Below are 17,971 nucleotides of genomic sequence, written 5' to 3' on the forward strand. Positions count from 1 at the left end.
GTTTTTTTTGTGTGTAGTCTTTGGCCTTCAGACCCTTTGTTCCAAATATAATATTCCAAATATTAGTAAAAAAAATGCAGATAATCTTACAGTATTTGCTTATTTTACTAGTAACATGTAACATTTTATCCCAACAACAGTATAAATTATGCGGCATCCTTGTAGTGTGGATTTTTTCGTGTGCGTGACTGGGCGTGTGGTTGCAAAATAGCAGGCGATAGTTTGCCTCATACTGAAGGGTGTTGTGTCGTTGCGTCCTCATAAAATCATTTTTATAGCTGAATGAAACAAGTGGTAACGTTTGCTTTCAAATCTTTTAAATTCCTGCTGACAGAACTTTTTTTATTATAATATTATTTTTATAGACACTTATTTGTTTCTCTTAGGATTTATGAATGTGCTTTAGTGCATAAATCTTTAAAGAGATTTATGCACTAAATCTCAGGACACGGGAGATTTATTTGCAAAAATTAAATGCAATTTTGAAAGAGGATTTTAGCAGTGATTGTAGTAATTTAGCTGACTAAATGCTTATCAATTGCTGATAATAAAATGAGTTGACAGTCCCACCTGAGACATCATAATGTTCGGATGGGGACAGAGTGGCCCTCTCAGTGGGTAAACTCTACACACTGTAGCCATTCAGTTGGACCGTCTCACTGGATAAAGTTAGGATTGTTTGTCAGTGGGCTGTAATGCCAGGAATGCTCAGGGCTGCCTCCCCCTGTGTGTGTGAGTGTCTCTCACACTTCTGCCTCTCCAGCAGCTGTGGTGACAACTCATGCTCCCTGAACCCTGAGGTGAAATCATAGAGTCTATTCCTCTCCTGTGAGCTATCTTTGTACCTCGACACGCTCCTTCAGATTACCCCGTCCTTTAGCCGGCTAACCCAGACTGTTCACTTTAAACTCTGCGTTGGCTTTTCTAGTTTGTTCCACCAGCCCATAATGACATCACTCTCTAAACAAATGCACATACAGATGTACACGATCGTTCAGGCCACTCTGATGACTCACAGCTTTGGTCAAAGTAGTGTCCTGAATCCACATCTTGCTTCTCTCCTTCGAAATGTGTTGGGGAGTTTAAGAGCAAGTTGAAGTTATTAAAGATACCTAGTCAGCTGTGAAAAACTTTAGTCTGGGCTAAAAAGTCAGGGCAGACTGTCATTTCTTCATCTTCTTATTGTGAAAACCTTGTGTTTCCAGATCTGGCAACTTAATAATTGCAGGCTTGCTATTTATTCATTTATTTATTTATTCATTCATTCTGGCGTAAAATCTAAAAAAGAAACTAAATCCACACACAAAAAAGTTGGAACGCTGTGTAAAATGAAAATAAAAAGAAGAGATTTGCTAATAACCCCATATTTTAGTCACATTAGACCATAAAAACATTTGAAATGTTTAAACTATTTCATGATAAATATTAGCTCATTTTGATTTTGATGCCAGCAACATGTCAAAAAAAAAAAGACCCCAAAGGATGAGGGCAACAAATAAAAGAAACAGCTGGAGGAACATTATGCAGCTGATTAGGTTAATTGGCAGCAGGTCAGTAACACGATTGGCTCGAGAGCATCTTAGAGAGAGTTTCTCAGAAGTAAAGATGGGCAGATCTGTAAAAAAAAAAAAAGGCTGCATCTTTAAAATGTGGAACAATTTCAAAATAACGTTCAACAACAAAAAATTGTCAAGAATGAATATATAATCATCTGCATTCAAATATCATCAAAAGAATTCAGAGAATCTGGAGAAATCGCTGCGCCATAGGGATAATGTCAAAAATCAGCCTTGAGGCCGCCTGGCAGCACTGCGTTATAAACAGCAATGATTCTGTGATGTAAATCACTGCATGGAAGATAACTTCCTGTGAACACCGTGCCATCCACAAATGCAGATTAAAGCTCTGCCATTGCAAAGAAGCTGTATGTGAACATGATCCAGCAATGCTGCCGTTTCTGCTACGTAGCTCATTAGCTTTAAAATGGACTGAGGCAAAGCAGGAAACTGTTCTGTGGTCGGATGAATCAAAATTTGTCGTTATTTTTGGAAAGCACAGATGCCGTGTCATCTGGACTACAGAGCAGAAGGACCATCCAGCTTTTTATGAGCACTTCAAACGACTCAATCTCTGAAGGTATTGGGGTGCGTCAGTGCCGATGGAACTGACAGCTTGCACATCTGAAGAGGCACCATCAATGCTGAAAGGCAAATACAGGTTTCCTATCCAGGCTATGTCTTTTTCAGGTATGGCCTTGCATATTTCAGCAAGATAATGCTTAATCACGTACTGCATTTATTGCAACAGCATGGCTTCATGTTAGAGGAGTCAGGGTGCTGAACTGGCCTGCAGTTGACAACTTTTACCCAATAAAAACAATGGAGATGAAAAACGTGAGAAAGCAGACCCAGCAACTAAGAATCCTTTATAGGACCAGAATGGAACGGCATTTCTCTCCAGACGTCCAGCAGCTGTTCTCCTCAGTTCCCAGATGTTTACTGACAGGGTGCACAGATGTACCATGATAATGTCGTAACTTTTTGTTACATGTGGCTGCCATCAAATAGAAAATGAGCTAGTATTTTTCTTAATGTGATACATTTTCTCAGCTTAAACCTTTGATGTGCTTTCTATGTTCTGCTGTGAACATAATACGGGGTCTTCATGAGATTTGAAAGTGCATTCTGTTTTTATTTACACTTTACACAGCATCCCGACTTTTCTGAAATATGCTCATAAAACACTTTCTAAGCAGAGAGTAAACCACCCCTCTGAAACTTGTCATTTTGGTAGCAACATGCTTAAAGTCCTAACCGGGTGACACTTTAAAGTGCATTAAACGGGATGCAGAGATCGGAGCCGCTCGGACAAATTCACCTCGTGCAGAACTTTTGTTGAGCTCATGGATTTCTCAGCACTGTACCCCAGCAACCAGCAACACACAGACCGCAACACATATCTCCACCAGCTGAAGCTGCACTGTCAGTGTGCTCCAATCATCCAGTTCAACTGAGACATGTGTTTCCCTTTTGCACCCTGAGGATGATGTCACATCCACAGAGTCATGTGCTCCCCAAGTACAGCCTAATTTAAAACATATCCACATCCCTGAGTCAGATCAGTGTGACCCGCTTTTAAATTTTTGTTTTACATCACAGAGCTAACATGAAGGCAAAAGTACACAACAACAACAGAAAGAGGTACAGAGTGAGAAACTTCCTGCGGATAATGGGTTAGTGGGACTTCATAATCGCTCCCTTGGGCGAATAAACCCTTTCTTGGGCGAGATAATAGCACACATACCAGGACAGGGTGAGTTTGATTTGTGTTGTGGCAAGAAATTTGCGAAATCTCTGTCATTACTGCGTCTCTGTCCTGTCCTCACCCTGGTTTCGCACAGGCGTGTGCAGAACCTCAGCCCGCACACAAACTCCTAATTAAAGCCTGAATTAAATCTCTCACAGAAATTGCTTTGTTATCTCTATGATAAAATGTTTCATTTCAACCACTGCCACTATTATTCTAAATCTATCAGCAACATAGCTCACTTTTCCTTTCTTTCATATAATCTAATGTTTCATATGATAATACCATAACAGGTCAGAATTTTAGCTAGAAGCCATTGACAATATCTTCACACAAGGATTAATGTTGACCTTAGAACCACTGAAACCATTGTGTTGCCGCTTGACTAGTGTGCAAACATTATAGGAATGGGAAATGAACGCACACTTTGGGACGTGTGGTGAATCACTCGTGGGTAAAAAAAAAAAAGAAAAAAAAAAGAAAAGAGAGCACACAGTGTTCTAGAGCAAGCAGGGCCAGTGATCATGACAGATTAATGGGGATTGTCATTGGAGAGGAGTTCAAACCAGCAAGAAATCATTTCCAGTCAGCTTGTTGCTATTTACACCAAATGTAACTCCGTGGCTCTTAAATTTCAATGTTCCTGAAGCTCTCATTTTATAGAGCGTAAGAAAAGATGATCATGTTCACGGTTGAATGCAGAAAAGACAATGAATGAAGAGTGTAGGTTTTTAAAAACACTTTATTTATGTGCACCTTTAAGAGGACGCAACCCTCTCGCAACCTGCGATAGTAAACACTTATTCTATTCAGGGTGGCGGCTGCACTGGAGTCAGTCTGTTGCAGGGCTAACAAGGACCACAAGCAACCTGACATGCATGTCTTCAGAGTGTGGGATGAAGCTGGAGTACCTATATGCAAATTCCACACACAAAGCTTTCAGCAGACTGGTGCATTCAAACCCAGGGTCTTTTTGCATTGAGGCATAGTGCGAACCATAACATCATGTTTCCCCTGTAACCTTCATCTCTTACTCAACTCTTAAATGCTTCGTCTACCAATGAAAATCAAGGAAACATGACTGCATTACCCCTGCCCTTATTGTAAAATGACTGAATTCAATTAAATTCCATTTTATTTATATAGTCACAACAACAGTCAAGGTGTGTGACATTGTAAGGTAAAGACCCTACAATAATAGAGAGAAACCCCAACAATCAGACGACCACCTCTGAGCGAGCACTTGTCAACAGTGAGAAGGAAAAACTCCCGTTTAACAGGAAGAAATCTGGTTGGCGGTGTTTAACTATAAACAGATCAGATCTGTGAGAACCTTTAATGTTATATTTTGTCCTTTAAGTAGCATCATAATTTTAAATAAGGAGACTTTTTTAACCCCTAAATGTCAAACTTTATTACACCAGGAAACATTTTGTAAGTGATTTTACGCTCAAGTCACTCAGAGCTAAAAATAAATAAATAAATAAATGAATAAATCTTGTGGAAAATAATATTTTAGAGTCAAATGTACCATTAAACAGATTTTTCTGCATTGTGACCGAAAGTCGGTTTCTAACTTCTCATTTGTCATTTCTTGCTTTCAAGAAAGGGAGATGGGTATGGTGGCCCTGAGAGCTCAAAACAAAACAAAACGAAACAAAAGTAGACCAAAAAAAAAAGGATGTTGGAGGTGGAAGAGTTAACAGTAAGTGGCTAAAAGCAAAGATGTATGTAGATGATTAAATGAATCATGTGATTAAAACGCACACTACCTGTGTCTTTTTCTCGGTTACAACAGCGATGAATCTTACACTTCTTTTTCAGTGTTATCTTTTGCATGTTTTGGTTTCTACCTCTGCAGCTGCTCCATCACCTTATTGTGCCCCCAGAAACACTTCTGTTCCATTTTTCTATTGGTCAGTTTTTTATTAAGATGGAGTGTTTGACCTCTCAGGACCACCATAGTTGCGAGACCACAAACCAGTGTGTGATGATGACCTCTACCGCAACCAGTTTGGGATGATGGAAGGAAGACTGTACCAAAAAAAAAAAAAAAAAAAAGATTTAGAGATAAATAACTAATGATTAAATGCAGAGTGGAACAGAACGTCAAGACTTTCTAAGGATTTGAAGGCACTGGGAGTCCACAGTCTCTAAACAGGCTATTCTGGCCATGTGTGAAAGAATAAGACAAGTAAAATAATTTCATATTGCAAAAATGATCAGGCTAACTGTACTTTATCTTGGCTCCAGCACTGTTACTCCACAGCGACCTGACTCTGTGACCAAGACCAATACCCTGCATTTAACAGATTTATGCAAAGACAGGGCTGTGCATCGCTTTAATAATACCACATGTCTAATTCTGCCTTTCAGCATCAGCGTGAGTAGCTCTGTTTAAAAAACAAGAACACATGTGTGAGAGTCACATACCCGGTATGGCAAAAATGATGTTGTTCTCAGTTTTCTGAGTAGATGTAATTATTGGCCCAAATAAGAAGATCTGTGGTCTGCTATGAATCCATACGGGCTCAGTCACTCAGTGTTTAAAAAGAGAAAGACCTATGTGTTTAAGGATTTTTGATTTTGACTCAGACAAAATGACATGGATATAGTATCAGTCAAGCAAACTGGGCTGCGTTTCCAGTAGTAACATGGGTTGGGAGAACAAGCCAGCCTTTGTTATAAAGCTTTAGTATCACAGAGAGCAGCCATTGTGCTTTAGAAAAGCCTCCTTATGGTTCATGTCCTCAGATTGTAATGGATCCTCAGCCCCAGTTTAACACATGCAAGTGACTCCAGCCAACAGTGTATGCATTTCAATGGTCCTGGTTACTGCAAACGAACCAACTCATCAGTTTATTAAGCGTGGGACCAAACACCGAGAGGAAAAGAGGACAGACTTTTGAGTCACTGTGTGTCACGTCTTGGCCAAAGCACATTGTTTATTGTGGACACGTAACAATATAAAAACTCAACTGTGTGAATTTTGAAGCAGCTCAGACAATGACCAGTCCTAAAAACCAAAGATTAAAATATCAACAATCATTACAGACCAGCAGAAAATAACCACAATACCAAAGGAGGGGGGGGAGAGAAAAAAAAAAAAAAAAAAAAAAAAAAACCCACACCCTCAAAAATGAATGCAGAGAAACCGAGTAATCTAGAAAACACTGGATGCACAATTCTCACTTTACAGATGTTTTCAGAACATTGTGGGATTTTTGTTTGTTTTTTTTTAAGGCACTTGGGAGTGTGATTACATTCCCCTTCAGAACAAAGAACAAAAAAGAAAAACCACATATCTTTGGTCCGTATGCAATTTAAAAAAATAAAACAAAATAAAAGCCAGGGTTTGAAAACGCCACCAGCTTCATTGTCTGCTTCCTCAAAAATGCACACCTGACAAAGTTGTTTTTTTTTAATACTTAAAGATATTATCGCTACATCTCAGAAATGACCAGCAATCTTACAGACTCTTCTCTTGCAAGAGAAAACAAGTGGAAAAAAAAAATGAAGGAAAAAAAAAAAAAAAAAAAAAAAACACTTGTTGGCTCAATCAGATGTACAGCAGTACAGGATTGTTTTTATAAAGTCACATTTGGCAAATGGGTTTCTTTATTGTTTGTTTTCAGTCCACATCCTGGACAGAGCGATGCAGTGGAGACACAGTGACCTCCGCGCCCTGACACCAGCTCAACTGCAGGGCAGCCATGTCTGATATGAAGCACTGCACGCAGCGACCTGTGGCGGCTGCACGTGTGCAATATAATAGTTGCTGAAGTTTATGTCCTGCACGTACGGCGCTGGCTGGTAGTAACAGGTCACATTGGTTACCGTGGGGATAGCATTCTGCTCAGCCAGCACCTTCAGCGCCAGCATGGAGATGAGGCTGAGCGTCTGGCGCCGCTCGTGGCCCATCAGACACACTGTGCTCTCGTTCACTACTTGGTGCAGAGTCGTGAGGCACTCGTACCGCTTGTGCTCCATCCCGGCGAAGTGGTTCTGCAGGTAAGCCTCGAGCTTTCTCTGCTGCTCACCTATGTCGGGGAAGTCAATGAAGAAGCGCGAGCACATGTAGCGCTGCATCTGTTTCATGTCCGCCTCTGACGAGGGTCTGAAGCCTCGCACGAGCAAGTGGCAGTACTTCAACAAGCCACCCCCTCTGATTTCTTCAGGGGTGCGAGTAGCTATGGTCCTCTGACACAGATGTTCCATAGCTTCTTTGAAGTCCCCGTACACGCTTTCACCAATTACGGTGGGGTGAAAGCTCTCAGACATGGGCGTCTCAGAGCAGCGGTCAAACAAGAGCAGAGAATCAAGGCAAATCTGGAAGGAGTCTACACTGAATTCAAACTGCCGCCGTAAAGAGTCCACAAACTTAAGCTCCACGTTCTTGCCTGTGTTGTTGGACAGCGAGATGAGGCTCCAACGGTCCGTGTCATTGCAGACTTTCACAAGTTTCTGCACATAGGCCTCTTTAAGGGTCAGTGCTGTGATGCGCTCCTTAGAGACCCCGGCTGGCAAGAAGTCCAACAGGCAGTCCAGCACGACGTCTTTCACCAGACGGAAGGCCTGGTCATCTTTCAGCGACACGCCAAAGATCAGGTCGAGGTCCTTGTAGCCCAGTCCTGTGTCCTGATGGAGCACGTGGCTGGCAGCCGAGCCGTTCAACCTCACATCCTTAACATGCACACCTCTTTCCTCCAGCCTCGCTCGCACAACCTGGACAGGGACGAGACAAATACAATCTTATTAATAACATACAGGTTCCTTGAACAGGAGGCGAAGGTAATTGCTTCATAGGCTCAAAAAAAAAAAAAAAAAAAAAAAAAAAAAAAAGGCATTTAAAAAGACTCAAGTCAAATCAATAGCTGGCATTAAGGGTCAATAGCCTTTCCTTTGCTCCAGTGATCAGCACGATATTTAAACACAGGAGTCTTCTCTTTGTGTAGCCTGAAAAGGATCATCTACATCATCGCTATTAGGTGCGAAGGGAAGGGTCGGAGTCCTCAAATAAGTCATCAAAGATTGATTGCGCTTACATGCCCAAAGGGAAATGATACCCCACATGTGCCATAAAACATTCTGTTCTCAAACATTTGGAAATATTTAAAGAGTCGAGTGGTAAGAGCTGCAGCTTCCTTGTTCTATCCGTCAGTCTATTTGGGAAGTTTGTCACTTTAATTAGGCATATGCACAGCAGACGCTAGAGATGATTAGGATAAGAGTGTAAATATGCGCCTAGCTGACTAAATGTGTTAGCTGCACTTTGACGTCACAGCATTTTGGGAACTAAAACAGTCAAACCTGCTACACAAATTAGTTGTTACGCCTCGCATGCAATCCTAAATCTTCCTACCGGCACTAACCTGTCAGATTAGTGTCTGTTGACAATCCCTCCCATGGTGATCAGATAACATGACAGTGCTATTTATACATACTGGGTCAGGCTACAGACTGACAAACACTTGAAGACAAGTCATCCCATCACACGGCGGAGGAACAAAATTATAACTGAAACCTAGAAGCGTTGCAGTTGTTTGGCCATAAAGAAGCTCCAATTGGGTTCAAATTCCATTTAGAAGAAACTAGAAACATTATCATTGCTTCTAGTTTCTTCTGTGACCAACCTGATCTGCCAATCACACAGTAAAATTCACTCAGCCCCACACTGAACTCCTTCCTTTGCTCCTACATGCTTTGATGCAGGTGAGTAGTTAAGATCCCCTCGCTTCCCCTGGAAGCCCAGGTATTATTCTGCTGGCTTAGGATCAAATCCTTCCAGAAAGAAGACTCCAGCTCCATCTGAACTAGTCTGTCTCTCTTCTTAAAATAATAATGAAGAAAGGGCATGTGAAAATGTGTGTTGTTCATTCATAAACCCTGAGCAGAGCATATGTTGTTATCCTAATTGATGCGGGACTCTTACTCCTGCAGGGCTTCATGATGCTGTATCGGACACAGCATGTTTATACCTCCAACCCCGCAGCTAGACAAAGCCCCACACTCACTCATGCCTTGTGTGATGCATAGCATAAAAGGTACTCACCTAGATCAATTCAAAAGACAAGGATAAATAGCCTTACTTCATACATCTTGCCAGGAGGTTCATTAGCTTTCCCTACATGAATCATAGATGCATTCTACGGGGTTTCCATGAGTCCAGAGCAAGCCTGAGAGTCCCCTCATCTGGGTCTCAAACCTGCATTTAGGCCTTTCTGCATGTTAAATGGAGCATTCATCTTTTCCACAACCACAAGCATCAAGCTCCTGGGCTCGCATGTTTGCTGAGCTCATCTTGAATATGTCAGTGAGTAAATTACAGAAGGGGGGGGATTCTTTAACAGCTGTATGCACATTTTGAAACTCTAGCATGGGATTTTCTCAGCACTTTAATGCATTGCCAACAAACTCAGATACACCACAGGGGAAGTGAAACGTGATCCAGCCACAATGCATTAGAGGCTGGAAATGTGGAAGCCGTTCAGGGCCACGCTAAAGCCAGCATATAACAGGTTTCCCTCTGTCTGCTGTTTGAATATGACGGAAACCAACGCTGCATTTTGACTTTTTATGTGACAGTAAATCAACATTAAATGCTACAAAGCAAAAGGATGAAGTAAGCAGACATGCAGGAAACTTTTAGAACGTTTGACACAGTAATCTGCTAAGGAATAAACAGCACTGCTCCAAATGGCAACGCAAAGTTAGCCCCAGAATGAGGAAACAAAGCAAACAAAATTATGTTATGGAAATGCAATCAAGCAAGGAGGGAGCCAAGGAACCGAGAGGGTTACATCCTGAATGGATCAGTAGGCCACCAGAGGACGGTGAGGGGTTTCCAGTGTTCAACAGAGTACAGCACTGTTTGTTTTGTGGTAGTTTATTGTGCCATTAGTATTTCACATGAAACTAGAAAGTAGAAAATACGATTTTTTAATTTAAAAAAAAAAAAAAGACGTTGCTTGACTGAGAGGTCCTGATTGATATTAATAATTTAAATATCATGAATTTGGCTCAAATTGAGCTGTCAATATAAAAGTGAAACATTTTATCATTTTATTTTTTCTTAATTCTCTCTTGGTACCTGGACAATCTGGCGGGGCTGTACGGAGAGCGTGGGGAAGTTTCCTCGGCCGTGGATGGGGATAGCCTCGCCCAGGATCGAGTCCAAGCGCTGCACCTGATCCCAAGACAGCACGCAGAACCGCCGACTGTGATCCGACTCACCAGACATGGCGTTGTGAACTTTTAAGTCCCCCCCACCCCGAGAAAGAAATCAGCAGAGTGTGAATCAGCGCTTCCTCCCAGCTCAACTCGGTGTCTTCAAAGTGCGATAATTCCTGTGTGAGCAGATCCGGATATTATTACTGGAGGCAAAAGACCGGAGAGGAAGAAAGAAGGGGGAAAAAAGTTTCTTCTCAGATGTGGATGTTTCAGTGGGAGCCGCAGTTTCCTCCTTTCTCTGTGCGTGCTGCTGAAATCCGGTCAGTCTGCGAAGGTCCAGAGGGTTTAAAGGCTCCTCATTAGCATGAGCCCTGTGATTGGCTGCTGTGTTTGGTCATTGATTATGGATGCCCTGCCCTGCCCGCAGGGAACACCCTTCATGTGACGTACTTGACAGCTCGGTGAGTTCTGCTCCATCTGCGGTGCAACCCCGCATACCATCAGGGTTTTCCTTCAAACCAACATTCCTGGGATCTGCATCGCTTCAGCTCCGGTGCTGCTAGAAATATTAGCTATTAGTGATATGTCATAGATTAGATTACAGTTGTGCAAACACGGCACACGCATTTCACCTTGCAACCTTTTCAAATTTCTTCATGGGGAAATATTTGCAAAGCATACAGGATGTTTTTGCTGTATGCTTGCGTCTATATTGTCCAATTAATCATGCAATTAATGATCATGCAAGCCTTAAGAGCAATCATAAAAAAAAGCAGAACGAAGTCTGAGATTTTCCTGGAAGCTCTGCGGACTCAGCTTTGTATCTTTGCAGTGATAAAAGCCCTCTCATACTCATTCCTTCTTGGCTTGTGGCTCTTTAAAACAACCTCGAGTCTAGCTGTCAGCAGTTGTATATCTTCTAGTAGCTCTTACTCGAGCTCTGTTTTTGTGCTTTGTCTAAACAAAAAAAGTAGTAATTTACAAACAATAGAAGGAGCGCAAAATTATTTTTTTATGTTGCAAATTCTTACTTTCAGTTCCCAATTTGGGAAATACGTGACAAACTACATCCATTATTCAGCAGCTTGTAGAGGCGCATTTATCAGCAACAACTTAAAAATAGTCATTTCCTGTGTGACTTTATCAGTTTCTTGCATCATCTTTGCAAACTGTTCTTCACAACATTGCTTCAGTTCATTGAGGTTAGCAGACATTTGCTTTCTCTTAAGGTCTGCCACATCATTTCATTCAGGTTAAGATCTGAAATCTGAACGGGTCATAATGCTGTGGTTAAGCTCATTGTCAGATCATTGTCATGCTGTGTGACACAGCATCAGCCTCACATTTGACTCCAGAGTACTTTGGTTTATAGAGGAGCTGGTCAACTTAGTGACTGCAAGGTGCCCAGATCCTGTGGACACAAAACAAGCCCAAATTATCGCCCCTCCACCACCCCTGCCAACACCCTAGCAACCCTTCCAAACAACCATAATTTTTTTAGTTTTTTTGTCATTGTGCTGTCATGAACGTTGACATTTAACTTGCTAGCTGAGGCCCGTAGAGTCTGAGATGAGCTTATGGATTTTTTGAGGTTTCTCTGACCTATTCTGAGTCGTCCACAACTGGGAAGACTGTGTTAATGCAAACATGAATGTTCCAGACCAGAAAACTGTGAACACGTCTGCGTTTATAGAGGTGCTCACACTTGCTGATGATCCGTTAACAGAGTTCATTTAATCTGCACCACCTGGTTGCTGCTTACCCTCCTAATTCCTAAGAGTTCAATTCAGTTCAATTCAATTCAAGTTTATTTATATAGGGTCAAATCCTAACAACTCCAGGCATTATACTATAAGGTCGAGGCCCTACAGTAATACAGAGAAAACCCCACCAATCAGCCAACCCCCATATGAGCACGCACTTGGTGACAGTGGCAAGGAAAAACTCCCTTTTAAAAGGAAGGAACCTCCAGCAGAGCCAGGCTCAGGGAAGGCCAGCTATGTGTGCAACCGGCTTGTTATTGAGGCGAGGAAGACAAGGCAAAAGACTGTAACCCATTTTATAGATTTTGTTTCTGACATATTACAGTCTTCTCAAATAGTTGTGAGTCTTCCTCACCCAGGCCTCTGTTATAGCCAACAAAAATACTTTTTTCCATCCAAGAATTTGTTGATAAAACATGTCAATCTATTTTTTTTGTTTAAATCCAGAGGCTGCTTGTTAGTATTTGAACTCTAATAGCAGGCTGTGAACACTCAAAGTTCTTGCTTGCTCGGCACTCATTTATTTATTGCTGTTATCGCTGTTAGAGAAAGTTTAAAGTGGAAACTTGATATGAGAGTCATTTATTCATTCACCGATTTAATTTGCTCATGGCTTTGCTGGTGTTTATGAAAAGACTCAGATAATGATCTTTTTAGATTAGACTTTTCAGTTCCATTGCTTTCTACTATAGTCTCCTTCCATGCTGAGCTGATTGGGGTTTTGTGTGATTTGGTGCAGATACAGAGTCATTCCACTGATCTCAGCAGAACATTTGCAGTCTTTCATGCCTAATACTCTCTGCGCTAGTCAAGACCATCCACAAACTCTTCCGCTTTTTACTGGTGTGGACAACTGCCACATTATTGTTGCCTTTAACTGTATATCCTGTTTTGCATGCAGCCTATTATGTGTTTAAATGCACTAAATAACCCTTAATGAGAGTCCTCACGCAAATGTAGACATTACGCACAATAGCAGACGTTACTCTCTCAGTGAAGGCCCTCAGATTTTCTGGGTATATAATTTGTCAGTGAACAATACAGGCAATAAGTTTTGCAATTTCCTCTTTTTAAGATATATCATCATTTATAAAATCCCACACGTCACATTGTCTGTCAACTCGGGTTGTTTGTGCACCTGTAAAATGTTTACAAGAGAGTAAAGTTCATTTCAGGATCGACCTGAATGTGTTTTTAGTGATGAAGCAGTAAAAACAGGATGGCTGGGAACACGCGCAGGCAGGCACGCACATTAAAACGTCTTCCCAAGACGTATGTGTACCTGTGTTTGGGTTCGACCACTACTCGGGTGTTGCCAGCAGATGCACAGCTGGAAGTAGATGCATAACCCTGCCTCACAAAAGCTCCCAGAGGTCAAAGCGGGAGTCGGGCTCATTCATTTAAGACATCGTGATGTCGACATCTGGGCAGAAGCGTCCCCAGCTGAGGGTGTTTGCCGGGTACTGAGGTGAGAAAACTGCGTCATGCGTCTATAAATAGCCCACCGTGTGGCAGCTGTGCATCCTGGGAGCGGAGCCAGCATCCCCCCTGAATGTGAAACACTTGGCGACGAGTGAACAATGAAGGCAGATAAATGTCAGTTCACCTGACATTCTCAGGTTCCCTCACAGCCCTGTGTCAGCGGGGGGAGCCTTTTCTGGATGAGAAGAAAAGACTTTAATGCAGTGGAACAAAAGGACATCTTACACAAACCGCCTGTATCTGTACAGCAGCTTTTATTTCCTACCTCACCTTTTGTTAATTCATGTCTTTGTTATTGTAGCCTCCATTTACACACAAGTTTGACATCCTGGTGGAACTACGGCAACTGAGACTGTGAGTCTTGTAGGCGTGGTGAGATAGCCTGTATTTAAACACACCTTAAACAAATGACACATAAGACAGCTGTATTTCCCACTTTAAACCACAATCAAACATTACTAGGAAATCTGGCAGCCATGAGTGCACATTATTAGAATTTAAATGAAACTCTATTCAAGATATTTGTGATTTTTTTATCCTTAATTACTTCCATCCTAAGAGGCATCAGATAGCGGCCGCTGTTGTTGTCAGACGCCTCAGCGAGTAGAAGATGAACAGTGCAGCGGAGTGAGCTCGTCTCAAGTGAATGGGACACGTTTGGACGTCACAGTATGTCGTAAGAAGCGGCTGGAAACTGATGTTGCCACAGTGATCAGTTGTGTGTGAGCACAGATAACAGCGTGCCTGTCACAGTGGATGAATTGTGTCTGTCAGGGCCCCCAAAGTCCAAGTGAATTATTTCCCCCATAGGAGATTTCTTTTTCTCATTTAACACTGAGCACATTCAGACGTGTTATACAAGATCACCAAGTGTCTGCTATTATTAGAGAGGGCGTCACATGTAACTTCGGACAGTGTGGCTAAAAACAGCGATGCAGCTGTTGCGTGTGTGACATGACACTGCAAGTGTGATTTTGAATCAAAATCTGCTTGGATTGTTGCAAATGAATTCACCCAGTTTCCGTTTAGGTTTTCCTCTAAGATCAACCTGCCACAGTGGCAGATAACCTGCCTATACAACCTGGTTGAGCTGACCAGTCAAGCCGGACACCGGGACCTACCTGAGATAGAGGGAATGTGTGATAAGAGCAAGTTTACTTTTCCAGATTGCTCCATATGAAAAAATCTATGGCACTGCGGAGCGAGGTTACGCAAGCGGCCGTGCGGCTGACGTCAGGCTCCCTCTGTTGCCTGCTTGATTGATTACAGTAGTACTAAAGTGAACTCTAGTGCACCTGGAAAAATAAAGACACGCCAAAACACATTCAAGGAGCTTTGTGCCGCACATGCACTCTCTGCTCTGTGCACACACGCACCTGTCAGATAGGGAAAAAGCGAAACTTTGAAAAAGTAAACACATCCTTTTACTCTACACCTTCTGTTGTGGCAGACCTACACTGCCTCGTTGTAACCAGGCTTGTCTTCCCACTGGTGTACTTAATAAGTCAGGACTACAAACACTGTACGGTGAACAACACACCGATCCTGTGAGATCAACACAGGAGTGAAACCAGTTCTCAGACGTAAATTTTATAGGCCATCGAGCAGCAAGGCTCCACCAGCGTGTCTTGAGGACTACCTGCTGCCATGGCACCCTGGTTAGCTGGTATCTCTACTCCATCATCAGGTTCTTCCTCTTGACTCTGCTTCTTTCACCATCTCGTCATCATATTCTTTCTCTGCTGCGTGGATCCCACTCCTAACACTACTTGTGACGAATGACCATGGAGTAGCAGGGCTCCAATCATTGCAGGGAGAGTACAGTCCAATTTTTGTTACTTTTACTTATCAAGCTTCAGTTTACAAGCTTAACGTGGCAGCTCTGTGGAGCACTCATGGCCTCTACCAGCAGTAATGCTAACAAAAAGCCACACTTTTCTCAACCATGTGATAATCAGTTATTTTTGTGGCTAATGTTGTCTCCTTATCTGAAAGTCTTTATCCACCATACACCGAATAGCTGCTCGATAAGTAATCAATAAATATTTTAGATTTTTCATGTGTCAGAATGTGCGAATGTTTTCCTATAGTGCAAAGTGACCAGAGAAACTTCCACTATTTGCTAAAACAAAAATGCAAATTACTCTAAACAAGTAATGAAACACCTTTGTTGCACACGCTACTTAAACCCTCAAAGTATTTCACTTGTGAATGATAATTACAGCAGGAAATGTTCAAATGAAGCAAAGATCAGGCTGTTTTTTTCCTTTTTGGAGATAAGATTTACATTTGGGCTCCGTCTGTGTTTACAGTGAGGACTCGTGAATTAGGGTAAATATTTTGGCATGAAACCTAAAAAAAAACCAATATTTAATTCCCTATAAAAGACAGAAAACATATAAAAAGTTTAAACTAAGTAATTTTACTATTTCAGGAAAAATATTATCTCATTTTAAATTTGATGAAAAGGTGTTACCGGGGTTAAAAAAGCAAGTGGTTCTAAAAAGAAACAGCTGGAGGAATATTTTTCAACTAATTAGGTTCATTGAGTTATGATTTACTATTTTTTTAAGAAGAGCATCTTTGAAAGGTGGATTCACCAATCTGCAAAAAAACTGTGTCTGCAAATTGTGGAACAGTTTTGGAATAATATTCCTCAATGTAAAAATTGTGAAAACACTGAGTATCTCAGCATCTCCAGTATATAATATCTCTGTACGTGAGGGACAAGCTTTAAATCAATACTGAATGCCCTTGATCGTTGGGTCTTCAGGCAGTACTGCACTGAAAACAGGAACACTTGCAGAAATTGCTGTCTTTGAACACAGTTCGCTGTGTCATCCACAAACGCAGGTTAAAACTCTACCAAGCAAATGAGGACAAAACATGTGAACATGATCCAGAAAGTCTGCTGTTTTCTCAGAGTTGAAACTCATCGAAAATGGGCTGGAAGTAGAAAAACTGTTCTGTGGTCGGGACCAATCAGGATTTAGATCGACATATGCTTCGATCCAGATGACATCTTTCTTAGTGAAGGCCTTTTATATTTCAGAAAAACAATGCTAAGCTGCATACTGTACCTGTTACAACAGCATGGCTTCATGGTAAAAGAGTCCTGGTGCTGAATTGACCTGCCTGGAGTCCAGACCTTTGACCAAGCAAAAACATTTGGAGTGAAATGAAGCAGACCCAGGACTGTTGAGCAGCTAAAATCACATAACAGACAAGGATGGGACAACATTCCTCAGTTTCCAGATGTTTACAGGATGCTACGCAGTAGCAAACATGGCCCTATACCAACTTTTCTGAGACACATTGTTGCCATCAATCAAAATGTCATTTTTTTTCTTGAAATTGTACATTTTTTTGATATGTTTTCTTTTTCTATTGTGAATAAATATTTGGGTTTGTGAGTTTTAAAAATCTTTGCTTTCAAGTTTATTTACATTTTTACAGCATTTTAACTATTTAAAGACATTCTGACTGTATTTTACACATGTTGATAAAGTAAATAAAAACCTTCTTTTTAAAAACAAGAGGGCTCCCAATGATTCACAATCATCTACAATCACATTTGCCAAGAATATGTCTTGCTTTTGAAGTTGCAAAGGGCACAACCCTCTTAAGCCAGCTTTGACACATGGGTCCTGTCTGGTCACAGTCCAGGATGTAACTTGGTGGAGCGGTTATTGCATAGTTTAAGTGCTCTGAAGATCAGAGGTCAGAAATATTCTTGGACTATGTGTTATGTAAGCCTTGTCTCATGTTACTCTCTGATAAAGCGAGGTAAGCCTGATAAAGTGGTTGGAAGGTTCAGGCGCTTATATAAAAGGAAAAAAAAGGGAAATCTAAATCAAACAGCATCCAATGTTTGGAAACATTAGGTGCATGGAGGCTAGCAACAGAGCCGGACAGGAAACTCCTTTAACTTGAAATATTTCCAGGAAATCAACTTCCTTCTTTACGTGATGTAATAAAGTCTGAGAAAAGCATATGGATGGCTTTGTATGGATTCCTAGTTAACTGTAGGAACGGGCAGGAGCCCACGTGGAAATGCAGGAATGTACGAGTGTCTTGGACGTGCAAATAGCTTCACTGAAACTTAAATCGCCGTGACCCTGCCCCAACCTCAGCACACAGACTGGGTCCCGAAATGTTACAAATGTCCTCATCACATGCAGCTTTCCTTACAAAAGAAAAGAAAAAGAAAAAAAAAACATTGCTTAACTTCACTTTCCAGTTTCTCTGAT

The 17,971-nt window shown here is 41.5% G+C and overlaps 1 protein-coding gene across 1 annotated transcript; it reads right to left on the minus strand.

The window, feature by feature from the left end:
- Positions 1-6,220: 6,220 nt before the first annotated feature.
- On the minus strand, positions 6,221-10,812 carry tent5ba (terminal nucleotidyltransferase 5ba). Its single transcript, XM_040013141.1, has 2 exons — positions 10,397-10,812; positions 6,221-8,031 (listed from the first exon to the last, which is right to left on the minus strand). The coding sequence occupies exons 1-2, from the start codon at positions 10,544-10,546 to the stop codon at positions 7,003-7,005; spliced, it is 1,179 nt and encodes a 392-aa protein (XP_039869075.1). The 5' UTR covers positions 10,547-10,812; the 3' UTR covers positions 6,221-7,002.
- Between the last annotated feature and the right edge of the window lie 7,159 nt (positions 10,813-17,971).

This window comes from Simochromis diagramma, unplaced genomic scaffold (assembly GCF_900408965.1).
Source record: "Simochromis diagramma unplaced genomic scaffold, fSimDia1.1 OVJJ01000618.1, whole genome shotgun sequence".
In the NCBI taxonomy this organism is placed as follows: domain Eukaryota; kingdom Metazoa; phylum Chordata; class Actinopteri; order Cichliformes; family Cichlidae; genus Simochromis; species Simochromis diagramma.